Source organism: Alternaria atra (genome assembly GCF_907166805.1).
Source record: "Alternaria atra isolate CS162 genome assembly, contig: 37, whole genome shotgun sequence".
In the NCBI taxonomy this organism is placed as follows: domain Eukaryota; kingdom Fungi; phylum Ascomycota; class Dothideomycetes; order Pleosporales; family Pleosporaceae; genus Alternaria; species Alternaria atra.
The window spans coordinates 70,440-98,239 of record NW_025091336.1 but is presented as its reverse complement, the minus strand read 5'-3'; the positions used below and the strand labels follow the sequence as shown (position 1 = coordinate 98,239).

The following is a 27,800-nucleotide window of genomic DNA, read 5'->3' as shown; positions in this document are numbered from 1 at the left end:
CTTGTCAAATACTTTATCGTCCAGTTCAGTCCATTTTGCGACAAGTGAGACAGCTACTTTCAGCCTCATCTCAGAATTTAATTTCAAGCAAACTTCCAATTTTATTTATCTGAAAATCCATTCTATCCAAATGCAGAGTAATATGAATGAACCACCCCACGACCTAGAATCCAATTCTCAACCTCTCTTCCTAAAATCCTCGCCAATCTTCCTAAATAACTTTGCGAAACTCCCTCTTGTCTCCCAGATTGGCAACAAACAACTAATCGCACTACTAGCAAACACCCAAATAAAGCTGACCACCACCCATCCGGTGAAGAAGCCCTTGGAGAAGATGTAATGTGAGAAGAACATGGGCATGGGAAGCAGGAAGTCAAGAATGAAGGTTAACACGAACGCGGAAATGCAGGCGAGTTTGAAGGCGCGGCGTAGTGTCGAAGGGTCGTCTTCTTCTTCTGTCGTAGGCGCGAGATGAGGCGGCAGCTCCGCTACGGCTGCCTCGGGTTGCGTCGTGGCGTCTGTCGCGATCTTCTTCTCGCCAGAGTCGGAGAGTTCGGGTGTAGAAGCATCTCTAGGTGTTGAAGCGATGTCTTGGTTCACGCCATCAGTCACCACGGCGTTAATAGCACGAGTGATCTCCCAATCGAAATTGTCTGGCTTGATCAAGGTGATTGTGGTCGTTACGATAAGTCCGGTCATGATGGCTGCCAAGTTACCGGCTAAGGTGGGATAGGACATGCCCGTAGTCTCCACAGTGATTTCACCGTAGTAGCTCTTCGCTGTTGCTAGCCATGCAGTGAGACCTGCGGCAAGGCCGGAGAGACAGCCAGATATAGCGCCAACTTTGGTTTGCTTTCGCCATGTTATGGCGAAGGCGGTTGGGAAGACGGCACCGCCGATCAGGAGGCCCATGACACTTCAACATGTTAGTAACGAGTAACGAAACGATATCGGAATGGGAGAAGACTTGCAGGAATAACCACCCAAGGTCGATTGAAGCCGCATTCCAGATGCAAGCAAATACAGACATGATCAATCCGAATGCGCAAATCATGAGGTGCGAAACGAAGACCAGCTGCTTCGGCGAGGCTTTGGGCGAGATGTAGGCCTTGTAAACGTCGAAAGTTAGGAGCGAGGAGACGGCGATGAGTTCTGCAGATGCGCATGATGTGACTGCCATAAAGAGAACCACCAGCAATGCAACGGCACCTCCTTGCCCCATCAACGTCTCCGCAGCAAAGGCAGCGGCCAGGCCTGATGAGATCTGCCCCGAGGTAGGTACCTCAGGATATGTAGGGAATCGTGGGTTGTCCGTGAGCGCCACAGCCGCGAGACCAAGCGTCGTTGAAAAGCCAAAGGGAATGGCGAACCAGGCGATTCCTCCTAGCAGATAAGCGCGTACGGCAGTCGATGGCTTCGAAGCGATTGCACGCTGCCAGTAGGCTTGATCAAGGAACACAGTTCCGGACCCAGAGCAAAGTTGGATGACACCGAAGATCAAACCAAAGTTTGACTTCAAGGTAACGTATGAACCGTTATGGTTTCCTTCGATCGGGCGCTGGGTTCCAGCTTTCTTGAGCAACTCGTACATTTCGCTGGGTGAGCCGATCAGAGGACTGACAGCGTACGCGTTGAACATGAAGTAGAGGATGATGATCATGAGGATCAAGGTATGGCTGTAGTCGCAGATAAAAGTCGCTCGTAGACCACCAAGAATAACATATGCACAGACACCTATCCCTGTTAGCACCCCTTCAACATAAACTTCTCAAACTGTACTTACCCACCGGAATCAAAAATACAGCAGCATAAACTGGCATACCCGTCAAGCTCGTAACAACCGCACTACCACCCAGCAAAAGCTGACTGCCTACCAAAATATTCGTCACAAAGGCAAACACCATAAACACCAGGTGCGCCACAGTTCCATATCTTGCTTTCACAATCTCAAGGTACGTATGACATCTCGGCGCGTTTTGTTTGACCTTGCATGCCAGGATCGAGAACATGAGAATCTGAACTGTAGCTCCAGCTGCGTACCAAAACGGCCCTGCGACACCGTATTGGTAGGCTACCGTGGAGGACTGGAGCAAAGTGGCAGCCCAGGTCCATGCCGAGACGATACCAGATGCGATGAGACCGGGTTTGACGGAGCGAGAGGCAGTGTTGAACTCTTCGGATGATTGGGTTGAGTAGCGGGTATATCTGTTTTGGAGCCAGGAGATTCCCATCATGAGGAAGGCGAAGAAGAAGCCGATTCCCACGACGACGCCTACATGTGTTAATTGTGAGTATTAAATAGGATTAGGATAGACATACCATAGCCGGCTCCTACTGGGAGAGGTACCTTTGTCGTGTCTGCCATATTCAAAGCTACAACGAATTGATGTGAAAGATGGAGATCCTCCAGTCTTCCGTTCCCAGGAGATGGATTATATTAACATATGCTTTAAAGCCGTTCTGACTCCAAATACTGGGCAGGGTTCTCATTGATACTGCCGCGATGGTCAAGGAGTAGTTCGCCGCCTACGGCGTTTCCGCGGCGATTGCACGACATGATACTGAGCACCCATTGGCGTGATAGGCAAGACGTGTTGCAGGATAGTAAGTGCAGCGACGATCCAACGGTACGACATGGGCACCTCGTGCGATAAGCCAGGGCTAAGTAACCTCCGCATGTAATGACCCATGACGAATAGTATGTACACTCCATTAGCCCAGCTGCGACGTCCTCAGGCTGTGTAGAACGCTTTCAAAGCGACGATGTCTCCGATAACCCTTGGTCAAGTTGAGATAAGAAACATACTAGTGGTAGACCAGCCGCTGACAGATGCTTGTTGCTAAGGCCGTGATGTCATGTTTAGGGCAAGGAAGTAGCTGCTGAAAGCGGCAGAGGATGTACGTAGAACGGTTGATAAACCCCTTGCTCGGTTAGCAATCTACCCCGCGAACGACGAATCACCGGGGTGAGGAGTTGGAGAGACCTAACAACTCCAATTGGAGTCACGATAAGGTAGATTTGGAGATTGTGAAACTCCTTGCTGTTCCTCGTGAAGATGGGCGATAGGTTGTGTTTGGTATACATCCCATTACTTCGCCGGGGGTAATTTCCTCGGAACCCCAGCACCAGCCGTAGCCACGGCCAAAAGCCATGTCGTAGGCCATAGCCAGCCTGTAACCGGATATTCCGTACTCTCGTTTAGATGTATACTAAACAAACTACCAACCACGTTATGAAACCATGCTATAGCGTCAGCCATCCAGAAGCTTCTCACAGCTTGGCTCTCTACTGTATCTCGTCTGGTGAACCATATCACTCTTAAGATGAAAGTTGTAATTTCGGCAGTAAGTAGAACCAGCCCGTGTACAGTGCTCCACTTTCTGCCGTCGCGGATTGCCCACAATGGTATTTGAATGGTGATAAGCGTACCCAAACCCGCAGCTACAATGCCCAGCCACGTAACCCAGACCTGAGGCGCAGCGAACGGACCAAAACCAAGCGTAGACCGAAGAGGATATTTAGCAATAAGAACAGCCAGACTGATAAGTCCAGAAGCGACTTGATAGCACCAATCCTGCTCTACGCCACCTCTAAAACTCTTCCATGCCGACGTTGACTTTAGACATACACATCCTCTCGGCTGCGGAGAGTTAGACCGAGAGCGAGCTTCGAAGTGAGCGAGACGTTGAACAGGATAGCCCCATGCAGCTGAACTAGGCCCACTAACAGGTTTAGGATCTGCAACCGCAGACGCAGTGACGGCTACCCAAGTGCCACACGTCGAACCGAGCGAGACTAGACAGGCGATGAGACATCCGGAGACCAGTGAAGCCATGTAATCTCCGAAGCGGTGGCCCCATACACGTACGTCGCATGCTCTCTCGTAGAAGACACATTCCTTGAGTGTTTTGGCCATCGCAGCAGAAATCTCATCTTCAGTAGCCGCGTTGTTGAGTTCCTCCAGGAATTCAATGTACAAACATCCGGACCATGGAGTATCCTCGAGCTTATAATGAGCCGCAGCTAACAATTCGCCGTACGAAAAGCCAGCGCAATGACCAAAGACTTTGATAAATTGATCGCAGCTGATCCATGCTGGCCTCCCACCCCCTTCCCAAGTATCGGCGGAAACATATAACTTCTTCAACTCAGGCGTTCGTTTTCCAGTGATCTTGGAGATATCCGGCATCTCGACGGCGTTGGTTTTTTCTGCGATGCATAGCCTCAACTTTTCATATATCTTTCGCATTTCCTTCTCATCGTTCTTGCAGCTCTCACAACGCTCCAATAGCTCCTTAGCCTCATCATCCTCAAGCCCATTGACGATTTGATAGAAAGCTGCCGCTGCTACCAGCCACATGCCTTTATCCCTGAAACCAGATCGGACTTGCATAGCCTTTCGACTCTCCTCGGACAGATCTCCGAGCGCCGCCACGTACTTCTCAAGCAGACGCGTTCGGTTGAGGATCGGAACAGTCTTCTCAGTCCGGCGGACTTTATCCCCAACAACCCTGACCTGCCAAGCAGTCCTTTGACTTGTGCCCTTCTTCCTCGTGAAAGTGATCCCCTTGATCTTTGCATCTCTCTTCTTCCTCGGTCCGTATGCAAGATCTCTCGCAAGATTTTCCGCTCCGAATCCCGCTGTCCGTCTCCGGTGTGGAAGATTGTCCTTGTCGGAAGCAATAGCATAGTAGCATACTACAGCGATGCTGGCTAGACCACTGGGATATTGTGTGAGATCTGAGACGGGTGCTTGGGCTGAAACCAGGGGGATGAGGATGAACAAGAGGAATGCGCGTGTGTGGGTGGTTATCAGTTTGTAAACGAGGCTGATGCAAGTGTGTATGTGTTGGCTCTTAATTGCGAGAGGCCACCACGGCGTCTTCTTCGCATCATTAGGAGAGGGCATGTTCAGCTATCAGCCTAAATTCTGAGAAAATCGACAGACTCTGCAATTCAAACGGTAATGTTGTGGGTTTCATACCAGGCTGAAGATGCGAAGGCTGCCAAGACCACATGGCGTTCATTTGGGGGCTGACCTAACTGCAAAGCAACAATGATTAGAAAGTACGGGTGCACTAGCTATGATCGGTGTGCTCGGCCGATGTTTTTTTATCTTCACTGTAGTCGCCGTACGATAGGGTGGCCATGCGGATAACTACGTATGAACCTGAGATATCGTTTTTTGAATCCAGTTGTTCCTGGCGGTATAGTGGCTGTTCGGTATATACCGACTGGCCAGGATCCCACAACGCCGCATAATGCCGCTGAAATACAGATGGTATACCGCCCCGCCCATTCTCTCATGTCTTCGCCCCCGCAGTCCGGATCTGGAATGTAGCACCGGGCAATGCAGCACTCTCCGCCGTGACCGTCGCTTGTATGCCCAAGCTTGCAAGACAGCCTCTTATCAGGCCAGCTGGGAAGTACAGGAATGGCTGGACCCTGGCCTGACTGTTCGCATCCCGTCCCAGCGCTACGTCGCCTGTTTGTGCTACTAGTGCTGCTTGCATAGCGGCATCGTATTTCTTGGTATCGAATGACATGCGGCCGAGGGGTTTGAATGTATTGTCCGTGAGGACGTAGATGCCACGGTGGTTGGTCTTGAGATTATCAATCTGCTTTCTGAAGAGGAGCGTCCAGAGGTCTTTGCATAGGAATTTTATGCAGTCGAGAGGTGTTGTCGGTCGAGGTGCATCTCGGGAGAATCTGTGCCGAATGTTAGCAATGATCTCGAGCGCCCGAGTAAGACTTGAGGGGCAGACGTACCGTTCAACAACACCCAATCCCACCCTATACCCCAAGTTCTCTAGTCGATGAAATACAGCTTCTCTTGCTTCTTCTTCATCGACCGTTGCAGTGCCTCCTCCACCCACCGGCCCACCATCCGTCCCTCTTGCTGTGCCTGCTGCTGTGCTTGACGCGTCATTGCTAGTGCCTGATAATCGCTTTGGCTTTGTGGCCGACGACCCATGTATCCACTCCTCTTCTCGTGCGGCGAGATCGGCTGTTATGCGGTATGCCATGGGTACGAGCTCTATGAGTAGGAGATCAAGACATGATGTATTCACTAGTGAGAACGTGGGGTCGACGTAGGATGTGGAGGGTTCGTTGGGCGCGGAAGGATTGGTTTGCGCCATTTTGTAGAGCGGTTTGTGTGTTTATGCCCTCAGACGAGTTACGGGGTAGCTTGGTCCACGGATGGTGGTAGGAGTCGGTTTGTGCGCGATGAAGATGCGCGCGCTTCGATGTAGTGCGGGTTGCAGCGGCGGGCTGGATATATACGGTATTTCAACTTTCGCCGATGTTTAGCGTTAGTTGTCAGGCCAAGGGTGTGTAGTTGCAGCTTGAGGCGGAGTGTAGAGTCTATTGGGGTGTGTTGGTGTTGGTGTTGGAGTCTAGACGTGCGTTGCTTAGAGCCGCGGTCGATCCCGTTACAAGGGTGCACGATGTCATGGGCTCGACAAGCCATGACTTCCCGTCAACATCACCACATGTCATGGTTAGTAGTCAGGAAAGCGATGCCCACATAATGATGCACATCACTTTGATAGTTCATGGTATGGTATCGTCAAATCATTCATATTTTTGCTCAGATCGGCGTAGATTCATGCACGTTCCGAGACATGTTCTCATAGTGTCATCTCTCATTCGCTTCATGGCGGCTTACAGTCTATCTGCGGACGGCGCACATGAGCTTGCGGTCAAGCGCTACCGACATCTGAGTACACTCACTTGGCAGGAGGGTTCGCGACGAACTCGACGCCCTTGCTGATGTTGCCCTTCAGGCCATCGTAGCAGGCCTGGAGGAGCTTCTTCTCTTGGTCGTTGGCGCTGCTAACGACGTCGATGGCCTTCTCGGCACCGCCGGGCTATGAAGAGAATCAGCTTTGTTACGGACGCAAGCAGGGGGTGAAGATTTTGGCGTCTACTTACACCAAGCTCAATAGGTACGGAGAAGAAGTCAAGACCGGTGGCCTTGGCAATGGCATCTCCGCCCTGGACACCAGGGAGGTAGACATAGCTGGGCTCGACGATGCCCTTCTCGCCCTTGGAGGCCTTGATGACCTTCTCGGCGAAACTGTCCGTGGTTAGCTGGAGCACGTAAGGGTTGGCGGATGGAGCCTACCGGTATCCGGCGTAAGCCATGGAAAGAGTGGCTGAACCAGCGCCCTCCTTTGCCTTGACGACCTCGTCACCACCGAACTGAACACGGTTGACAAGAGCATCCAACTTGTCAGCTGGGATGTTGACACTTGGCTTTGACTGGCTGAAAAGAGGAACGATGGTCTCTCCCGAGTGACCACCAATGACGGGGATGTTCAGGTTTCCGGGGTTCTTCTCGCCGGTGATCTCAGCAACGAAGGTCTCGGCACGGACGACATCCAGGGTGGTGACACCGAACAGCCTCTTGGGGTCGAAGACGCCTGCCTTCTTGAGGACCTCGGCGGCAATGGGGACGGTCGAGTTGACGGGGTTGGAGATGACAAGGACAAACGCCTTGGGGCAGTACTTGGCAACACCCTCGATGAGACCCTGTACGATACCAGCGTTGATCTTGAAGAGATCATCACGGGTCATACCCGGCTTGCCTGAGCACCCATTAGCTTCTGGCTATCACAGTAATAGTATAGGTCCGACATACGAGGAATACCGGCAGGAATGACAACAACGTCAGCGCCGGTCAGGGCGTTTTGAAGACCATCGTCCTTGGGCAAGAAACCTGTGACAGTCTATCCACCTTCAGTATCTTCGTGTATATGCGGGGCTAGAGCTAGCTCATACTGCTGGGGTCGAGATGTGCGAGAGATCGGCAGCGACACCTGGTGTGTTTACGACATCGTAGAGGGCGAGCTCAGTTACGTGTTGGCAGGACTTGAGGAGCAGAGAGAGGGGCTGTCGAGAACAAGTCAGTACCAGCTGCAATGTGGGGATGCAAGTCCTTGCGGTACTCTCGGGCTCGTACCTGTCCAATGCCTCCTGCAGCTCCGGCTACTACGGCTTTGACCATTGTGATAGAAGTTGTTGAAAAGATGGGGTTGTTGTAAAGGTGGTCGCTGAGAAGAGGGAGTGAGAGGGGAATTGAAGAGTCGGTGAGAGAAAAGAAAGCAGGAGGTGGCTTGGAGTAAAGTAGGTAGGAGCTGCACACCACGCGCCCGTTCTGTTGGATCCAGGAAGGTGGGGTGGGTGGGAGCACGGGCCAGGCGCGGGGTACCGGCGGGAATATGTCTGGGATACGCTTCAAGCTAATGGCAGTCTAATGCTCTCCCGTGCAGTCTGGCTAATTAGCTTTCTGACACTTTTAGTTTCGTGGGTGCTTGTTGAGGTCTTGGTAGAGAAATTCAGCCTCACATCCAGAAATGGTTGAGTTGATATATTGGATCTTGGAGCGCATCTTCATACTTCCCCCGTGACAGCCAAGCACGCAACCATGAGCCTCGGTGTCTCGAGGGATCGGAACAGGTCGGATGTCCGCTAGTTGAATGCAGGTACAGACCCATAGGCTGGAGAAGATGGTTTGTTAGCCCGCGTACGGTAAGTAGTAGTTCGGCCGCTTATGAAAGTATGGGAAGCCTTGCGTCGAATAACAAATAGTCTCTGAGTTGCCGATCATCGACAACAGCAATTCACTCACCCGGCTCGTTAGATGCTAGAGTGTCTGGGTACCATCTCTTCGTGCATAGATCTTCAGGACATGATGTGATGTGGATCTTGAACCCTGGCTGACCGAGGTCATGTTCAGCCAGTCTAGTTGCCGGAGCGGATCGGGATGCTGCTAACGACGTTTCCACTTCCGCGCCGAGGCCGCGAATGCACGCTTCACTGTACTGTTGATGAATGAACATGACGATTGTAGGAGCTAGCTGTTACTCTATCAAAGGATATCTGCTTGTGAGGCTGCCGCAAAGTAGCCGATCCGCGGCCGTTCCGAAACACTACACCTAAACGCCATATCAAATTCTGTCATAGAGAAGCCTAAGAGCCCATCTGAACATAGTCTGCTCTTAGTTATTCCTCCATGGAGCGGGATATCCCGAGCAAAAATACTTGCTCGATTCTAATTATCGGCATCGACCCGCTCGCCTTGTGCGTCATCGTCAGGATCAGCCTCTCCATAGCGACCATAGCCCTGTGGATCGCCCGCATTTGGGTCAGGCCCGCGTTGGCCAACTGTGTACATCTGCGGTTGCTGACCCATGGGGTATCCAGTGTAGACATTGGGATCGAACATGGGCTGTTGCGCATAGGCTCGGGGATCGCCTTGCACCGGGCCTGGGTACATGGGAGGTTGCTGGTAATCCTCCTGCTGTGCTAGATGCTGGGGCATACCGTAGTCTGGCGGAGCCATGGAATGCTGAGCGTGTACCGGCTGGGGCATTCCACCGGGAGGTACAACTGCTGCGGACGATTGGACAGCTGCGTTCTGTCCTGCGCTCCTCTTGTGAGGATGAGCCTCTTCGCGGGGGACGATGTCTATGAGGAAATCGAACATGTCCGACTTTGACAGGGCCGATGCGATATCGGAGCGTTGAAGAGTGCGACGTTTGTTTTCCTCTGCATGGATCCAGGCGCGCATGGTAAGCTCGGTGATGAAGATGTCACAACCTTTGGCGAAAAGGATCGGAGCTTCGGCTGAGATCATCTTGACCTCGGGATCGGCCTTCATGACCTTCTTGATCCGAGCAAGTGGGAGCTGGTGGAGCTTGTAGTCATGTTCGTCCGTCTCGAGCTTCGTGACCTGTTGCTGCCAGTATGTGTTCAGGATGTCGCGGTAGTTACCGGTAAGTCCTTGGTTGACCTATAGTCGTCAGCTTGTGTGGTCGTGGCCATGACGGAACTAAGCGCGTACGTTCTGCCAGGAACCGGTGAACAGCTGCGGATCCGGAGCGTGGTTTTGCGCGGCAATCTGGACCAAACATCAGCGGCTAGAAGTAGGCAGGAGGCGCGGATGCGCAAAGACAACATACGGCTGCAGACGCGCCTGCGATGTAGAGTTAGCACAGGACCTCATTGTGAATGCGACAGCCAGAGCCGCGTCGCGTGAGATGCGGCTCAGGACAGACAGACTTACCATAGTGGCCGCCTTGCTGAGGATCGTAGAGAGGGTTGCCCTGCTGGCCATCGTATTTGCGAGGGGCGGCTTGCTGAGGCTGCTGGCGCATCTTCTGCTGGCCGTGACCCTGGAGGTTGACTTGATCCATGGCTTGGGGCTGGGTTGCGCAAGTGTTACGCGGTGGACAGGGTCTGCGTCAGTCCGAGGCGGGTCTGGATGACAATAGCTGTTCCTAGGTCGCGGGATGGTGCAGAGAGGGACGCGCGACACCCAATGGCTGCTCAAGGTCTCGTGGTGGGCGTGTTGTGAGAGGAAGGCGAGGTCGTGATTCCGTCAAAGGTGCGGTCTGAGTGGCCGGGCCCAGGTGGGCGGGGCAGGCGTAGGTACCTGTCTTTTGCGGCGCGAGGGCGTTGCTGTGTGCGGCCTGCCATGGTGAATGAGCATTACTCTGTATTATTCCATTGCACCAACTCTCATGAGGTTGGATCAAGGGCGCGACTGACCTATGCTCCGGTTCGACGAATCAAATTCCAGCACGAGAATATGTTCGCGAAGTTGATGCTTGGTTGGTGGGTTTCCAACGAGTCAACGAACCACAGCTAAGCAAGGGCCCCAACGTTACTCAGGTACGCGGAGAATTATGTAGAGATGCTGGCGAAGGGGAGCTGCAGTATAGGGCAGGTGCAAGTTTGACTCGATGTTCTGACGTAGTATCTCTCATGCTAGAGCCTCTTTCACAGAAGAAGACGCTGCGATCGCCATTCCAGCCATGCTTATATGCGTAATATGCACGTCGCACCACATTTCTTTACAAGGCCCGACAGGGTGACAGCACAGTAGCGACGCAATGTTCCTGCCGCCCCCGTCACAATTCAATCTCCATGCGGCGCAAGACTCGAGCCCATCGTAGCCCATGCCTAGACGGGCACAGGCTACTAGGGCAGCACACTTCACATCGAGGCACCACGCTAGAGAGCCGAACATCATCCCGCCCCAGCTGGAGAGGAGCATGGGGGACATGAGCGCCATTGGTCAGGACGGCGCTTTTTGATTGGCCTCGTAGACACCGGGCCATGCCAGCGATGAGTTGTTCATCATTCGATTCTTTCGAGCGCGCCAGAATATGCGAGCACGCGTCATAAGACAATATGTCAAACGCTGACGGCACAGGAGTGAAGCTGACTTGAACGCTTCATCAAGGGGGCTTGACGTGGCGGATGCGAACGATCGGAGCAAGTTTGAGCGCTGTAGAAGATGCCGAGAAAGCAGGGTAGCACTAGCATAGCAGCACAAGTGGAGATGTTCCAACCCCAACTGCACTGAAATGCGCATGACGATGCGAGACTGCGCGAACGGGACTTCGGTCGGAGCGCAACGCAGTCGAAACGGTTAGCGCTGCCGAAGTGGCCAGTGCGTCCGAGCTTCTCAAAAAGTTCGACTTTGAATTTTCCCACTGCTTTTCCCTGTCAACGCCAACATGGAGTTGCCAACGCACCAGCCGCTCCTCGCTGAGGACACCGATGAGGATCTCTCGGATGAGCAAATACGGGAGCTGCTTAATGAAGCTGCTGTCCGCATGCGCGCAAAGGCAGCCACTGCGCCGCCCGCGAGCAAGTCGGATGCTCCGTTCAGGCTGCCCAAGCTGCTGCCCGGCCATATTGCCGATACTTACGAGAAGACTGACGGCAACATCACGCGCCTAGATCACTCCAAGCTCGTCGACAAGAAGCAACAGGCTTTGGCTAACGGCATCAAAAAGATTGAGGATCCGCTCCAGATCAAGAAGCAGAAGCAAGAGGTACGTTCAAGCCACAATCCATGCATTCACATGCCGGTGATGATATCCATCCCAAATCTTTTAGCTGAGCAGACTCGGGCGCCGTCTTGGTTGCCTTCCTGCCCCACTGAGGCTCCATTATATCATAGTTACACTGAGGCATTACTTTGTTCAACTGTTACTTTGCAAGTTGTCAGTCGCAATGCTAACAGCTTTCTACAGGAGAAGAAGGCCACGGCTGGTTCACAATGGTTCAATTTGCCCAAGACCGATCTTACCCCAGAACTGCGCCGAGACCTGCAGCTGCTCAAGATGAGGAACGTACTTGATCCGAAGCGTCACTACAAGAAGGACAACAAAAAGAACGACGTTCCCGCATTCTCACAAGTCGGTACTATCATCGAAGGCGCCACCGAGTTCTACAGCAGCCGTCTGAAGAACAAGGAGCGCAAGCAGACCATGTTGGAGGAGGTCATCGCCCAGGAACAGGACACTGGCCGTTTCAAGCGGAAGTACGAGGATATACAGACATCCAAGGCGAGTGGCAAGAAGGCTCACTACAAGGCCATGATGGCAAAGCGAAACAAAGGCAAGGTCGTCAAGCCTTGAGATTTGCCTAGTTCACAGTCTGGCTCAACATATGCCGGATTGGTTCGTGTTCTGGCCAACTGGATGGATGGTATATTCTATTCTGGATATCGAGTTCACTCTCCTGGTGCTATGCCTGTCCGCATTGCTCACAGGGAAAGGCGCTGTCGCCTGCTGCTATAGCCACCTGCGACTGCCATCCCTTGCTATTGGCCGTGGAGATCGGACAATATCTGCTTGACCAAAGCCTGCATGTCCTTTGCTGCCTCCCGCCCGGCCTCTAGCACCTCCTCGTGGTTTGCCTTGCCTTGACTTAGATGTTCAGTCAGTTCTGCCCTGTTCATGGACTGAATCGCTGCGTCGTTTCCACGGGCGCCCGCCTCGAGAACGGCGACGTTTGTGACTAGACTGAATGCAAGAATACGCATCCCAGCGTGTCTGGCGACAATGATCTCCGGCACAGTCGACATACCCACAACGTCAGCCCCGAGCGTACTGAGCATTCGGCATTCTGCCCGAGTCTCGTAACTTGATGACAGTCAGCATTTGTCTGATACCCATAGCGAAGTAGAGGGGAGGAAAAGGGCATGAATGACATACGTTGGTCCTGCCACAAACGCGTATACACCCTCATGTAGCTTTCGTTGCTGCTTATCCAGTCCTAGTTCTGCCCAGGCCTTGTGCGTCCGCACCCTCAGGTCGAGGTCGTAAGCATCTGACAGAGGTGGGAAACGAACGCCAAATTCCTCGATGTTGGGACCACGCAGAGGATGAATGCCGACAAGTCCAGCCATGTTGAGATGCTAAGCAGAGTCAGACTAGGCTCAACGTCTTCAAAGGGGTTTACGTACGTCGTTTAAGCATACAATGTCTCCTACGCGGTAAGTCTGGTTGAGACCACCGGCTGCGTTTGTGACTTTACCTTTCGTTAGCTCGTCGACTCCATCCATTGCCTAGTTTCTCAACATACCAATCATGGTTTCGACACCAAGCAGTTTGCACACACGAGTGGCGAATGTGACTAGGTCCATGGAATGTCCTTCATAGAAACTGAAGATATCAATACCAAGATCTTTCGAAACAAAGTCTCCCCCCTCATGTTATGGTGACTCACTGTGCTCGTCCAACAAGAAGCGCGACAGGCGTCTTCTGAGGCCCGATCTGACCAAACACAAACTTTCCAGCATGTCCTACAACTGAACAAAGATGTCAGTACCCCGCATCTTGTGCAATCCGAATAATCACTTCTTCAGCGAGAGCACATTCCCATGTCTGGCACTCACCAGTACTCTTTGGAAAGTTGGGAATCGTTCCATATGCCAGTTCGACTTTCGGTTCGGATTCAATTGTCTCGGCTAGTCCGCCCAATCCAGAGCCACACACAATGGCTACTTTGGGGTATTGGAGAGCTTCTGGCAGTTGCGAACGCACGTACTTGGCCGTTTCCGTAGCGCGGGCATAGGCGTTAGGTGCAGCAGCCATGTCTGAAACAGTCTCCATCTTGTATTGTTAGGATGTTTATGAGAAGAAAGAAAAAAGTCAAAGTAAAGAGCGTAAAAGTGAAGTCTTGTATCTAAAGAAATAGTCTGCCTGGTACATGTGACATTTTCGTAGGTTACGACTAGGGTACAGAGGGAAGGCGGCGGCCAATTCCGATGTTGCCAAGACAGTAAGCGGAATCGTGACTAGCGCCATCGGCCCTGTGGAAGAAGTTCGATGTTGGACGTGGTGAGTGCGACGATATCAAGAATGGCCGCGCCACGATGTATGCGCTCCTTTTTAGGGCCGGCGAAGAGGGCGAAGGTATTTATACTTCAATCGTACTGCTTGTAGAGAGAGCAATTGGTTGCTAATGCGCTGCATAGATTGCCCACACCCCCCGACCATGCACACAGACTTTCTCGCGGGCGAAGAGTGGGAGAGCAGAAGAAGACAATGAGAGGGATTCACGAGAAGACAGAGATGTCAAGCTTATGGATCAGTTGAAGATGGACCTGGACAACAGTGCTATGCCACTTGACCAGCGGTTAGAGGATGCTGGGATAGATGCGCAGGAATTCAAGACGTATGCTATGACTGGAGTACAAGAACAGAAACATAAGAGGTTGCTAACAGTTCGGCAGCCTGTACGCAAGTCAACAAAAAGTCAGCCAGCGCCAACAAGAATGGGAGCCCAAGACACGCGAAGACGCACAGCGGCAGTGGAAGGAACTACAAAACACACCTGACCACTTGGGTTTACTCAAAGTGTACAAACGTGCTGGCGTAGAACCTATCAAGCTGGCAAAGTCAGTCTCCCTTCTCCCTCTTAAATTCTAACCCACAGTTCTCTAACAAAACCCCCCAGGGAAAACAACATCACCCTCCCCACCGACGAACCACCCCTCGACCCCAAAACCGCAGAAGCCCTCGAAGCCCTCCGAACACCCATAAACGTCCGTGCCGTACACCTCCGCCCCCTACGCCGCACCCCCGAATACGGTGTACCGACCTGCGACCTCCAACTGCGCACCTACAACGTCCGCAACCTTCTCCTCTTCGCCGATTTCGCCGTCCGCGCAGCATACTACATGGGCCTCTGCGCGCGGGGTCCCGTTCCTCTCCCAAGGATAACAGAGCGCTGGACCGTACCCCGCTCCAACTTCATTTTCAAGAAGTCGCAAGAGAACTTTGAGCGCATCACCATGCGCCGACTGATTCAGATTCAAGACGGTCATCCGGATGTGGTCAAGGCGTGGTTGGCGTTTTTGCAGAAACATCAGTACCATGGTGTGGGTATGAAGGCGAATATTTGGGAGTATGAGAGTTTGGAGGATGCAACGAGGGCTGGGTATGAGCTCAAGGAGGGTGATTACAGTAGGAGGAGGGAGGGCAAGGTTATGGATAAGGTGGCGGAGATTCTACAGAGGGACGGGTTCAAGGAGGCGATGAAGGGTCACAAGGACAAGGTCGAGATGAGGCCGTAGAAGAACTGGCTTGTACGATGTTACGTGGGATGCATTGGAGATGTTCAACTGATGCAGCAATGTACAAACATGTGTATAGAGGCAGATCCTACTTTCAAAGGAGGAATTGTATACTTACTTCTTCTAAACATCCTGCACGTTAAATCTGTGTGAGCCTACTACCGAGTTCACCACTCATCTGTTTCTTCCCCAGCATACCTCCCATCCGCAAGCAACAACTCCAGTATCGCGTCCAACAACCCCCTGTGCATCCCTCTACCCTGCAGCGCCCTCACTTTATTCAGCACCGGCTCCCCGTTGTTAACGCAATTCCAGTAGTCCCACTTCTTATCCATTTCAATCCAGGCATTGTCGATGATATCCCAAATCTTGGGGTTAGGATCGAGAACATCGAGTTGCGGACCCGTCGACGATGACGAAGATAAAGAATGAGACGACGAAGAGAGTAGTTCGATATGAATAGTATGCGAAGTAGGCACCGCATCAAGCGTGATAAGCGTACCGTTGCTTTCCTGAGTGACCTTGTGCGAAAGGGATTTCGCGTGTTTCTTCGTAGTAGGAGAGGTAGTGACGCAGCGTATCTCCGTGCCTTTCTTAGGCGTATGAGCCAGTAAGCGGACCTTCCAACAACGGTTCTTGGGGATGGCGTGGTTTTCAGGTGTAGTAGGACCAATTTTAATGACACCCGTGGATTGCTTGTAGGTAATGGGTGTGTGTGCGAAGCTCACGGTGTCGTCAGCTGATTCTTCGTGGCCTTCGTCGGAGATGATTGAGAAGCCGCCGTCGTCGACAAGGTGGCCGGTACCGTCATCTTCGATGATTGTGAAGGAGCCGTCTGCGCCTACGGCTAGTAAAATCTCGAGACCTTCTGGGTTGGGAGAGCCGGATTTGGGGCGGTAGGCTGCGTCGAGGGGGATTATGGATCCTTCTTTTGCGAGTACAGGGACGAAGTGTAGAGGGCGGTGGACGGTGAGTTCGCCGGCACGGTTGTATACGATGCCGGTGAAGATGTCGACATAACGTCCTTCTGGTAGCCAGAGCTTCTCTGCGCCGAGATGTGTGGTCTGATCGCGTGGCTGGGTAATGGGTGCAACAATCATTTCGGAGCCGAAGCGGAATTGGTTGGGCACGTTGTACGCCTCGTCGGCCTCGGGATAGTCCCAGTACATGGGCTGAATGAGTGGCTCATCATCAGACGCACTCCTCGCGTTCATCGTGTACAGGTATGGGATGAGGCGGTGGCGGAAACGCAGGGTGTCTTCCACGATAACACGTGCCTCCTCATTGAAGCGCCACGGCTCGCGCGTGTTGAATGGGTTGTTGTCTGAGTGCAGGCGCAAGATGGGTGACCAGCAGCCTAGTTGTACCCAGCGTGTGTATAGCTCATCGTTCTTGTATCCATGCGTGTGGCCACCGATGTCGTTGCTCCACCAGCCATACCCGATGTTCGATGCAGTTGCTGTGAACTCAGGCTGGAAGTGCAGGCTGTCCCAGGTGATGATAGCGTCACCGGAAAAGCCGATCTGATAGCGCTGTGCCCCCGGACCGCCAAATCGAGAGAGAATGAGAGGGCGCTGAGACCCACGACCACTATCGAGGAAATGAAAGTGGTTGAGCACCCAGAGAGGGTCTACTCCAGGGATTTTGGATGTGTTGCCTTGCTGCCAGTCCACCCACCAGAAGTCTACACCTCGCTCTTCATGCTCATGGTGTACAATGTCGAAGTATGCATCCATGAACTTCTTGTCTGTGCAGTCGAACGGAATCGTCTGCTTCGATTGGGGGTCGATTCCAAGATATTTGGCGACTTCGGGGTACTGTTCTTCGTGCGGCCTGAAGCCGTCTGCTGGGTGTAGGTTAAGCGTCAATTTCATGCCACGATCGTGCAGTTTCTTCATAAAAGCGTCTGGGTCGGGAAAGAGTTTCTTGTTCCATGTGTATCCAGTCCAGCCATTCACACCGCCAGGCAAATCCCATACCAGATGCCAGTCCATGTCCACAACTGCCACATTCATGGGTACATCGTCCCTATCGAAATGATCGTGCAGGTCGAGATATTCCTTCTCGTCGTATGCGTGGTATCGACTCCACCAGTTGCCCATGGCGTATCGTGGCAGGAGAGGCTGGCTTCCTGACACAGCGTAGAAGGCGCGCATGGCTTCCCGATAGTCGCGGCCATACATGAAAATGTATTGATCGGACCTATCGCCACCCCTGCGTCCTGCAATCCACCCATTGTCTTCGAAGAGCATGGACTTGGTGTCATCCAATGGTGCCATGCCCTCTCTTGACAGCACACCAGGACCCAGATTGGTCCTGCCATCTACACCGTCCAACGTGCGGTTTGTCCCACCCAAGTTGGAGATTTGCTGTCCATATGTCCATGTGCCCGTCACATTGCCCTTGAGATGTATCTTGAAACCGTCGGCACTGAACTTCTTCTTATCGTACACAACGTGGAAGCGCTTCGTTACGATCTCGATGCCGTGGCCGCGGTCCCAGACGTAAAAGTCAGGCACGGCTAGTTTGCGGTTGATAGCAAAGGTGCTTGCGCGGTCTTCGAATCGCCCATCTTCAGCCCACTCGAAGCGGAGTAGGCCATCTGTGAGGATGGTAAAGCGGTACTTGTCGCCCGCAACGATGGCGTCCGGGTGCGCGACTGGACGTGTCTTGAAGTCGTAGCGCGCTTTCGTCATGGCTCTTTGGTAACAAGACAGCAAAAATTCAGGTAACGCCTCTCGTGTACACCCTCGAGGAATGTTGTGGCATGGCGGGGCGCAGCCAAACACCGGCGGCGTCATTCATCTTAAGCACGTCCGTCCGGGGAAGGAAGCTCGGACGGTGTGCCTGGCTAAAGCACCATGGGTTGACGCGCGTGACCTCGGTTGAGTGAAAGCTAGACTTGTCAAGTAAGAACCCCAGAAGGCAAGTCAGGCGACAGCTCAAAATCGGCCCTGCTACCCCTAGACGACATACCAAGGTCATGGCAAACGACTGGGGAAGCAGACACCTAATGATAGTGTTACGAAATCGAGGAATGTAGTGGGCACGCGACGTCGTCATTTGAGCTCGGAGAAATAAATAGTCGACGCAGGCCCGCTGCAGGGTGGTTAAAAGCAACCACAACGCTGCTGCGACACCATCGCACCGCATACGGGGACACCGGGTGATCATCAACGTTGCATTTCACATGTTAGCTTCGTATCTCAACCAACGTCTCAAATTCTGACCTACCGTTAATGCGCGCGAGCACGCGGAGAGAGTATACACAAACAAATATACTCGATTGGGCGCTTCAAGAACCCGTCAAGTATGTCAAGGTACCACTGCTTTTATAAGTTAAATGTTACATCTTTGGGCGTACTGGCCACATCCTTTTTTGATGCAGGACTCGATCGCGACCGTGAAGACAGCTTTGGAGATCCTCTCGCAATGCCCATTCAGATCTGAATGACCCGTCTCAAGCAAGATTTAGCTCAATCACAATACACGCTTCTATACACCCGAAGCGTCTGAAGACCCTATTGTCTCCTCCCAGTCCTTCCTCCATAGCTCAGCATCCGGTCTATCGGTGAAATGCACGCGTTTCTTTGGGCAAAACGATCGAGCCATAACAAGGTTTTGCATTTCTGCAATGAGTCGTCATGTATTTCCGTTGCTGGCTCCTTGCCTAGCAGTGTGATAGCATAATGCTCGATCGAGAGGTTATAGCCTTCGGCGAAAAAGTAAATCGATACCAGATACCTCTCGTGTACGCTGGTACTCATGTTATTACGCGTGCACTATTTGGGGTACGTCATCATCGTTTTTTATTCTTCACCCTTGACACCATTGGAGGCGAGAAATGCAAGCTTCCAGTTGCGACAATGAATAACTCCTAGTCTTGTCAGTGACTAGTTGTACGAGGGGCGTTGGAGAGTGCTTAGATCCGGTAAGAGAAGTAAGGATTTAGAGCGTAAATTTGGCCATTGAGTTTACAAGGCTTTGAGGTTGGTACATCTGTATCACAGCAACTTAAATCTATTCCGTCGGGCTGTTTTCTTTACTCGTCGAGAGGCTGCTTGGGAGGATGTCATCAGCTCTTCGGGATACAGCGCCTACCTGGCTTGGTGGTGTTTCGGCCGCAAAATAAGCAAACACGCAATTTGATCTTGGAAGTAGATAAGCGACTCTACATGAACACGCTATACAACGTGGAGTACGTCAACACCATTTCTTGTAATCTCGATTCTCAGTCTCCTCGAACTTTTGCCTCTCGCACTGTTAACGGTGTTCTTAGTCTCCTCTTCCCCTTTTGCAGTGTTAACAGTTTTCGCAGTTATGCCGCCTCTTCGCACGAAAACACCAATGTTACACCAAAAGGCACTTTGCTAAACTGGGCTTCCGTGCAGTCTCACCAAACGGAGCATTAGCAGCCGCCGCGAGAGTAGTGATAGCTGCACGACCAAAATCACCTTCACACCATGTAGAGACAGCATCACGCTCGACTCAGGACTGACCTGCACCGTCAACTCCTCCTGCTACCCCAGCAATACCCTCCACTGTATCTGAAGTCAATGAAAATGAGAACTCTGGCTCCGAAACTGACAGATGCGGTATAGGGGATGAAGATATATGTAGTTGTTGCCGATTTTACGGACGTCAATGCCTCGCCGCAACATTGAATGACTCCTCGACCAGGCTAAAACTAGATAATCTCAAAACTGTAGATCAAGTGGAAATGCCACGAATGATCTGTACTGATCACTACAAGAGTTGCAATACAAACATTGAAGAGAAAGGCTACTTAATGGTATCTTTGTGAGTGACTGGATCCGTCTTATCTTCCTTCTTACAAAGCACGCTAACATGCTAAAATCATACGGGCCAGGTACCCGAGGAAGTAAGAGAGCAACATTATTTACCCCTTGGTGTGTGATTTTTCTCTTCCCTTTGTCCGACCTATCTGTTATAGCAGCTTTGGTTCTACCACACTACATGTCACTAACGCCAATCCAAGGAAAACAAGGCCTGATACGTATCATTCACCATCCCGTGGCATTAAAAACAATCACTCTGTTTGATTCCTGCAGTCTCGAGCTTCTCCTCGCTTTTCTGACTTCATGCCCATCACTCATCGGCATTATGTCATTCGACACTTTCCCAGAAGCCTCGGACGCAATAGCCATGATCGCCGAACATCCAGATTGGGCACCAGAGCTCGAGGAATTAACTCCATGGTGGCCTCGAAGTCTCCCCTTTCTCAAATACATCAACCAAACACGAAGCATTCGAAACCGCCTTGATTGCACTTGTAAATGCAAGACCGAATCTCAGTTTATATATTCTTGAGGGTACTTATATTGTGGTGTATGCCAAACTACTGAGCGAGACTATGATTACAGGGTACAAGCGACGTAGGGTTACGTCGGAGAAGACAGATATTAGGAGCGTTACGGGTCTTCCAAAAAATGGTGGGATGATTCACTGGTCACAGGAGGTCTTCAAACAGTGGGCATGAGCCTCATGCTACATCAATTTTGTAAATTACCATAAGACATCACTTGTACATGATACAGAGCAAAAGCAGTAACCAAAGCAATCGCTCCATAGTCATAAAATCTTGCGTCGGTACACACACCTACACGTTTTCTCTATGAACATTCCTCTCCTTCTCACCCAATGGCCCCTCCAAGCCCGCAAGGCTACTCTTCCTCCTCTTCTCATCTCTCTGGTGCCGACTTTGATCGAGGCTCTGCGCGAACTTTGATTTAGCTCTGATATCTGGACCTTTCCAGCACACGATGTAGATTGGGATGGTGACCACGAAAGCAAGACAAGCGAGGATCGTCGAAGCGTATTGCAAAGGTCGTCCAGGAATGTTCTTGTAAAGCGGAGTGGAGTACAGAGAAGCAATACCGGCTAGAGCGTCACGGGCAAGGTCGTTACCACCGGTTGCGGAGGAGGCGTACGGGCCATATGCGGCGGTTTGATAGTCAATTGAGGATTGATAAATTGCATACTAGAGAGTGTTAGTAAATGAAAATTCATGGTGAGCTCAAGGTCTTACATTTGCTATACCAACCATGGCTGAGAATATCATAGGCGCGATCCAGGGAATGCCATAGTCTGGCCCAAGTGATGTCCAGGCAAACCCAAACAAGCCTATAGTTTCGAGTGGTGCAAGAAATAGTAGCCACCAAAGTCGGGCCTCTGGTGCGACTGACCCTGGATTTTCCCGGCGCTTCTTCCGGAACTTGATGATCGACGGCATGTATGAAGCGTAAGCTAGGAAGTAACTGAGTAAAATTGGTATGAAGGCCAGGCCAGCACCAATGGTGCCAAAGCCCCATTGTTCGTAAACAGGGCCAAAAGACTCCAGGAACGTGAAGATCAAAGCGTCGCTGAAGCCGCTAAGCAGAGATAGCCATAGAACAATTGGCTCAGTGAAGAACATGTAGAATGGCCTTTATGCTCGTTAGCGGTGAGGCTGCCATGTCCTGAATCTGTTACATACCTCCAGAAGATAGTGCCGACCTCCTTGAAGTTCATCTTGTGACCGCCTCGAATCTCGTTTGGACCATAGATGTTCGGATCCTCACCCGTCTTACGTCGCCTCTTCGCCTCACGGTCGAGTAAGATTGTTGAGCGAGTTTCGGGGTTGCAGAGAAAATGGACAGCCTGTACGAAAGCTCCGATGATGAGCTGAACCCAGAATATCCACTCCACGGATTTATACCTGAACAGCTGGGTTAGCGCTTGCCACCAATGATCGTCAATGATATACTTACTCTTCTACGAAAGCTCCGATGATTGCACCGACGACAGATCCGCCAACAGACGATAGAACTAAGAAAGCAACAGCGAACCCTTGTTCATCCGGCTCCCACATATCGGCGAGTACACCAAGCGTGACTGAGCCGCCAGCCGTTGATAGACCTCCCAACGTTCGACACACTACATACGTCGCATAGTTCTTCGATAAAGCGCATGGAATTTGCCAGAGATTGACGAGGAACAAGCTGAGTTGTTGGATAGGCCATCGTCCGTACTCTTCTGACCAGGGAGCCCAAAGCTCGCAGCCGATACCGTAGGCGATTAGGAAAGCTGCTTGTGGGACGCGCGCTGCTTGCTCGCTGACGCCATGGTGTTCCGATACGGCGCTGACGGCATGAGAGTACATGGAGGCATTCGTGTTGATACTGATCTGAATGAAGAAGACCACAATCAGGATCTGCCTATCATGGAATCATTATTAACACCATAATTTAACCATCAAAGCGTGAAGAAAGCGAGCAAGCATGGTTGGTAGGCCACGATGCTCGTATTCCGCGGCAACGCGGCACTCGGACGAAAAATACAAGCTCAACTCACCATTTACGCCAAGTTGGAAAAGAGTATCCAAGCTTGTCCCAAGCATCACTGTCCTGAAGCTCGATCTTGTCGTCTTTGATAATTCGGTCCGTTTTCTCTTGATCCATCCCTTTGCCTTGGCCATAGTTGGAGTCACGCTCTGTGTCAGGCACAGCAGGCGGCTCTCCTGGTTCTACAGTTGCCATGTTTGAAGTTTGCGTGCACGCAGTAGAGAGGTGAGAAGATGGGTATGAAACGTGCGACACAAAGAGAGGAGACGAGATATACCCAACACCATCTCACCCACGAAGCCTACGTTCCTTCGCCTTTCGCTCTTTCCATACGACATCAGGCTACCTATTGCACCCGGCCTCTGATGTCAAGAGGCGGCTGGCTCTATGTGCGGTAAGCTTTCTCCTCCAATGTGAGGCTTGTTACTCGAAGCCAAGAGCTTGTCTTCATACACAGCCAAGAGCAATCAACTGATCGCGGGGTAAACAAGGGTGCATCGACCGATGATGGGAAACGCGATGTGCGATACGTTTCCCATCTTTGGTCGGTGCGCGTGTTGGGCCAAGAGAAAGGATGAGGCATGGCGTCATAGGCGTTCCGCATGCTGCTGCTATACGGCGCTGACCAGGAACTCGGATCCTACTCATTTACGGTCTTGTGCTGCAGTGTGCCCAGCGCGGTGTTCGACACCGGAATGTGATGTCATCCGATCCATGAGGTTGTTTGCAAGATGGTATGATGTGTGGTGAAGGTCGATGCGACATTCGGTCGCGCGAGGTCCGCGGCCCACCACGGGGACTTGCTGGGGGTACACGCGACCCGGGAGCCCAAGAGGATAGTAGGAAGCCACAGCATAAGTGTTATGAGGAGTTCCAAACACACACACGGTGGTGGAGTGAATAGCTATTATGATTATCACCGACGGCTCTTTTGCCGCTCGTCAGCTGGACTGTACTTTTCATCGTTATGCGCTGCTACCTTCCCTGCGGACTCAGCAGTAACGCCGTTATCGCGTCTACACAAGCATAGAATTTCTGCCCAACCTCTGGCTGGGCGAGGTACGCCGACGTCTTTTCCTTGATTAGATCCTCGTGACTCCACTCCTCCAGTGGTACGTCTTCCAGTCCCGTCACATCAAACCGAAAGTACTTCATCCAATTCCGCTCCATTAGCGCAGCATGTTCGGCTTCAAATTTCTCACCCCATGTCTTTGCCTCAGCCTTCCTATCCTCAACGCTGTTTGCCATCTCGGGAATCTCCTTACTTCGATTGAGACCGACGCCCGTACCCACCGAGACGATGATCATCATGTCGTTGGCATATCGAAACAGCTTTCTACATTCGTAAAGAATGTCGCGAACCGCATTGTTCTTTGTAGTTCCATGGTCGACAAGGCCTTTCTCAATCACGAAACGTTGCGGGACGCCAGGCTCAGATTGCACGTATCGTGGGGCTGCCGAAGTCGCTTTCATCGCTTGCCATATGGGCATGTTGGGTTCCAAGTCTGGTCCAGTTATGCGCCGCGTTTGGTATGATCGAATCAAAGCAGCTTTATTGGTGCCTTCAATTCGTTAGTGGAAGTAATCACGGTGTTTCATCGCGACGTGTACATACCGATATCCATCTGTGTCGTGATTGCGAAACTATATTTAGTGAGAATATGCTCCAAGAGCCAATGAACATGCTCTACTTACACGTCACCTGAGTCCGGCCGTCCATCTAGGAGTACTTCGTCCGGATTGCCTAGCTCTTGCTGGATCACGTTCTTGATCTCTTTCTCCAAAGCACTATCGTCAACGTCCCGTATTTGTGAATGAGGATCGAGATATCTGAAGTAGTCTCTTTTGTTCTCAAAAACCTGTTTCGCGATCTGCTTGTATGCCTCTCTAGCTCGGTGGGCTTGCATTCGAAGTCGACACAGCATGATGGCTATTATTCCACCAAGAGAACTGCCACCTGTCAAGTCGAAGATCTGATGGCTGTCCAGGCGCTGTCCAACTTTGACACAAATCGCATTGACAAGTGATTCGACTAGGAGGAGGGCAGATAGCCCTCGGATACCATCTCCATCAATTGAGAGCAGAATCTTCGTCTCTCTCGTCCTCGAGAGGATTGCTTGCGGGGCAGGTATCTGGTTTGCCGACTGATCACGCAGAGAGGGATCGATATACTGTGAAGACGACGGATGTACATTAAGTTGATCCGAATGAGTATTGTTCTCGGGAGCTGTTTCGGTAGTAGGAGCGGATTCTGGCGGCATTGGAGTAGAACCGATTGACGCGGTAGGTTGATACGCGTATGGAGAGGCATAGACGGTTGCAGTTGTCGCTGACGAGGGCGTACTGTGATCTCGTGGCGATGCCGGGGGAGCATGCTCGACTACCGTAGATGGTGAAGGCGTCATAAGGCCCGCTCCCGTATTCTGGTTGATATTCGGTAGTGATGGGATCTGGCCGTACATGGGGGCTAGCGGGGGAGCGCCCGTAGAAGAGGGAGGCGGAGACGGCCATGGAGTATATCCAGAGTAAGGATCCCGTACGAGTCGTAACTCGGCTTCTTCTGCGACGCGTCGAACATCTGGATCTTGGGCCTTGCTTGGACATGTTAGTTCCGAATACTGGCGTATCTGGGAAAAGAAGTGCAGCGTACTACTTTACGTAGCTAACGTCCCAAGGCTCCCAGCGACCGGACAATAAGAATTGGATCGAGGTAGGGAAAGTAGAGTCATGAAAGTAGTGCGTGCCCTCCACTGCTGAGTAGCGAACACAGGTAAAGTCCACCGGAGTCCACGACATGCCGTTGTACAAGTGGTTATAGCGCATACCAATGGACAAACCGGTAGGCTGAATGCCAGATTTGAGGCAGTAGATCAGCGTTGTACTGACATCTAGTGAGAACAGCGGTGGATCAGACGGCAGGTCCTAGGAAACATGCGGTAAGCGACTAGCTGCCGATGGGTGCTAGGCCGTTAATCAGGATGAAGTCGCTCCTCAAGAGGGCTATTGTATAGCCAATCGTTAGGCGTCAAATTGACCCGCCTGCAAGGTATGTGCAGCGCCAGCTCGTTAAAAACGCTGCTATGCGTAGCGCATCAACGACAATGCGGCCGCGTTTGACCGGCCAGGCGAGGCCGCTCGGTAAATGGGCAAACAGATGGATCTATGAGACAAGGGCTCTGGGATACCCAGCTCATCCCTGCTTGTGCGTTTGATACGGGAAGCTACTGTGGGAGATGCAATCAGATCGATCGACAGGCTCAACATATCTCTGAATGAGAAGATACAGTGTTTATAGTGCGCGGGTTGAGTTGATGGGGCAACTGCTGTGCATTGAGGACGAAGAAGGGGCCATTTGTTAGCCGCTAGTGCATGACGAGCGTTGGATTGGTCTACGCCCGCGGCCCGCAGCGTTCCGCTTGCTCGGCTGCCCCCCCTCAACAGCTTTTCACGCTTCAGCCACACATGGCACATTGGCGATACGGATCCAGGTCTGGCTTCTTGCGGCCTTGAGCTCAAGTTTAAGTTTTTCTTAGTTGGACTTCGTATGGCCAGCTGCACGGTGATCGCAACTTCGAACAAAGAAGCAAATTGGTGCCACCTGGACAGCGTTTGAGGAATCTAGCCTTTCAGTTTCTGATTCCATCTGGACACGAACACCTTTTAGCCAGTACCGATATGGAGTCAAGGAAGAACTCACTCGGCACTCTTTCGACTCTAGCAGTGGAACTGCGTGAGGCGATTTGGTCCTACGCACTCACCGATACCACGATCGTGTACCATGCAATCACAAAAACAGTGCCAATCCCGTTACTAGGTTGTTCAAAAGCCATTCGTGAGGAAGTTCTATCTACAATACTTCGAGAGAGGAGCGTCACATTCCAGACACATACCGCACTATCGGGCTTGCTTACGAATCACAAGACCGAGAAAACAACAGATGCGCCAAACCACGGAACACCTCCAGCACCAGATCAGACTAGGCTGCCGAAGAAAATAAGAATTTCGTTATTCTGTAGCGACCATCAGGCGTATATGGCAGCCAAAGTCTCCGCGGAGCCGGTTAAAGAAGACGTCGGACGTGTAAACGAGGAGGATTACGAATCGGAGCTTGACGGCTGGCGGGATGCACTCCAGCGGTTTCCCATCTCACATCTTACAACAGTGACCTTGGACTGCACTTTGAGTCCAAGGTACTATGGCGGACCGGGTGATGCACCTCCAAGTATGACTAGGTTCACAAAACGTGTGGCAATGCGAATTCGCATGGGGTCAAAGGGGAGATGCCAATGTTTATTAGTCGCGCCGTCAACAACCTTGCGTCAGCTCATGTGGCACGCTGGTGCTGGATCAAGTTTAAGGGAGTGGACACCGAATGACGATGGGTGGTCTGATAAGAAGATACATGCGTTTGACTTGTCTTTGTCCTCTCAGATCAAGAAAGTGGACCACAGACTTAATGAAGCTCAGGATGGTCTTCCCTCTTTCTCGAACATACGACGGGCTGCTGATACTCCATCTTTGTCCGCACACTTGACGGCATACCATTATGAACAGGGGCAGCCCAGGGCGCGAAAACGAAGAAGGACAGACCATGATTGAATGAACCAGTTCAAATTGTTGATGGACGTACGTAGCTAGAAGCTATATCCTGCGCTGTACAAAACAAAGCAAAGGTGTATGTTTGGCAACGTTAGATGAAGAGTTCCCGAAAGTTTTCATCGCTTCCACTGCGATATGAAGTGCTCGCAAAGACACGAAGTCGAATTGCAACCAACACTACTCTGAGTAGGATGTTTAGCTATCAGGCAAAACAGAAAAGGACAAGAGTAGTAATCAATATGGCTCAATGCTGGCGATCCCAAAAAGCGAGGTGATTCACCCCCTCCTCCCCCCTAGTCCCAAAACGGCCATCACGTGATGAAGAGTTCAAAAATCAAAGACAAAAAGAATACATGATTGTAAGGATACTACAATGCTCTCCAGCGGGGAATTGAACCCCGGTCTCCCGCGAGTTGCCTGAATGATGACAAGCGGAAATACTGACCACTATACTACTGAAGATAGGCCAACC

The 27,800-nt window shown here is 51.7% G+C and overlaps 11 protein-coding genes across 11 annotated transcripts; 2 read left to right on the top strand and 9 right to left on the bottom strand.

The window, feature by feature from the left end:
• Positions 1–177: 177 nt before the first annotated feature.
• Positions 178–2,365, bottom strand: ALTATR162_LOCUS11759 (uncharacterized protein; the record flags this gene model as incomplete). The annotated part of the gene is made up of 4 exons (XM_043319401.1): positions 178–916; positions 972–1,734; positions 1,784–2,272; positions 2,320–2,365. The coding sequence occupies 4 exons, from the start codon at positions 2,363–2,365 to the stop codon at positions 178–180; spliced, it is 2,037 nt and encodes a 678-aa protein (XP_043175336.1).
• A 724-nt stretch (positions 2,366–3,089) lies between these two features.
• ALTATR162_LOCUS11758 (uncharacterized protein) lies at positions 3,090–4,910 on the bottom strand (the record flags this gene model as incomplete). The annotated part of the gene is made up of 1 exon (XM_043319400.1): positions 3,090–4,910. One exon carries the CDS (start codon positions 4,908–4,910, stop codon positions 3,090–3,092), a length of 1,821 nt encoding a protein of 606 aa, XP_043175335.1.
• Positions 4,911–5,304: 394 nt separating this feature from the next.
• Positions 5,305–6,141, bottom strand: ALTATR162_LOCUS11757 (uncharacterized protein; the record flags this gene model as incomplete). The annotated part of the gene is made up of 2 exons (XM_043319399.1): positions 5,305–5,710; positions 5,771–6,141. The coding sequence occupies 2 exons, from the start codon at positions 6,139–6,141 to the stop codon at positions 5,305–5,307; spliced, it is 777 nt and encodes a 258-aa protein (XP_043175334.1).
• Positions 6,142–6,674: 533 nt separating this feature from the next.
• ALTATR162_LOCUS11756 (uncharacterized protein) lies at positions 6,675–8,012 on the bottom strand (the record flags this gene model as incomplete). The annotated part of the gene is made up of 7 exons (XM_043319398.1): positions 6,675–6,678; positions 6,737–6,873; positions 6,938–7,082; positions 7,131–7,593; positions 7,647–7,734; positions 7,787–7,897; positions 7,968–8,012. The coding sequence occupies 7 exons, from the start codon at positions 8,010–8,012 to the stop codon at positions 6,675–6,677; spliced, it is 993 nt and encodes a 330-aa protein (XP_043175333.1).
• A 1,047-nt stretch (positions 8,013–9,059) lies between these two features.
• Positions 9,060–10,203, bottom strand: ALTATR162_LOCUS11755 (uncharacterized protein; the record flags this gene model as incomplete). The annotated part of the gene is made up of 4 exons (XM_043319397.1): positions 9,060–9,800; positions 9,852–9,908; positions 9,970–9,983; positions 10,074–10,203. The coding sequence occupies 4 exons, from the start codon at positions 10,201–10,203 to the stop codon at positions 9,060–9,062; spliced, it is 942 nt and encodes a 313-aa protein (XP_043175332.1).
• Positions 10,204–11,532: 1,329 nt separating this feature from the next.
• Positions 11,533–12,441, top strand: ALTATR162_LOCUS11754 (uncharacterized protein; the record flags this gene model as incomplete). Its single annotated transcript, XM_043319396.1, has 2 exons — positions 11,533–11,853; positions 12,055–12,441. 2 exons carry the CDS (start codon positions 11,533–11,535, stop codon positions 12,439–12,441), a joined length of 708 nt encoding a protein of 235 aa, XP_043175331.1.
• A 185-nt stretch (positions 12,442–12,626) lies between these two features.
• ALTATR162_LOCUS11753 (uncharacterized protein) lies at positions 12,627–13,920 on the bottom strand (the record flags this gene model as incomplete). Its single annotated transcript, XM_043319395.1, has 6 exons — positions 12,627–12,948; positions 13,021–13,223; positions 13,272–13,336; positions 13,391–13,470; positions 13,535–13,616; positions 13,704–13,920. The coding sequence occupies 6 exons, from the start codon at positions 13,918–13,920 to the stop codon at positions 12,627–12,629; spliced, it is 969 nt and encodes a 322-aa protein (XP_043175330.1).
• Positions 13,921–14,183: 263 nt separating this feature from the next.
• Positions 14,184–15,386, top strand: ALTATR162_LOCUS11752 (uncharacterized protein; the record flags this gene model as incomplete). Its single annotated transcript, XM_043319394.1, has 4 exons — positions 14,184–14,240; positions 14,286–14,485; positions 14,544–14,708; positions 14,768–15,386. The coding sequence occupies 4 exons, from the start codon at positions 14,184–14,186 to the stop codon at positions 15,384–15,386; spliced, it is 1,041 nt and encodes a 346-aa protein (XP_043175329.1).
• A 167-nt stretch (positions 15,387–15,553) lies between these two features.
• On the bottom strand, positions 15,554–18,082 carry ALTATR162_LOCUS11751 (uncharacterized protein; the record flags this gene model as incomplete). The annotated part of the gene is made up of 1 exon (XM_043319393.1): positions 15,554–18,082. One exon carries the CDS (start codon positions 18,080–18,082, stop codon positions 15,554–15,556), a length of 2,529 nt encoding a protein of 842 aa, XP_043175328.1.
• Positions 18,083–21,006: 2,924 nt separating this feature from the next.
• Positions 21,007–22,924, bottom strand: ALTATR162_LOCUS11750 (uncharacterized protein; the record flags this gene model as incomplete). The annotated part of the gene is made up of 5 exons (XM_043319392.1): positions 21,007–21,387; positions 21,436–21,832; positions 21,883–22,104; positions 22,157–22,603; positions 22,740–22,924. The coding sequence occupies 5 exons, from the start codon at positions 22,922–22,924 to the stop codon at positions 21,007–21,009; spliced, it is 1,632 nt and encodes a 543-aa protein (XP_043175327.1).
• A 780-nt stretch (positions 22,925–23,704) lies between these two features.
• Positions 23,705–25,525, bottom strand: ALTATR162_LOCUS11749 (uncharacterized protein; the record flags this gene model as incomplete). Its single annotated transcript, XM_043319391.1, has 4 exons — positions 23,705–24,291; positions 24,345–24,373; positions 24,425–25,324; positions 25,380–25,525. The coding sequence occupies 4 exons, from the start codon at positions 25,523–25,525 to the stop codon at positions 23,705–23,707; spliced, it is 1,662 nt and encodes a 553-aa protein (XP_043175326.1).
• Between the last annotated feature and the right edge of the window lie 2,275 nt (positions 25,526–27,800).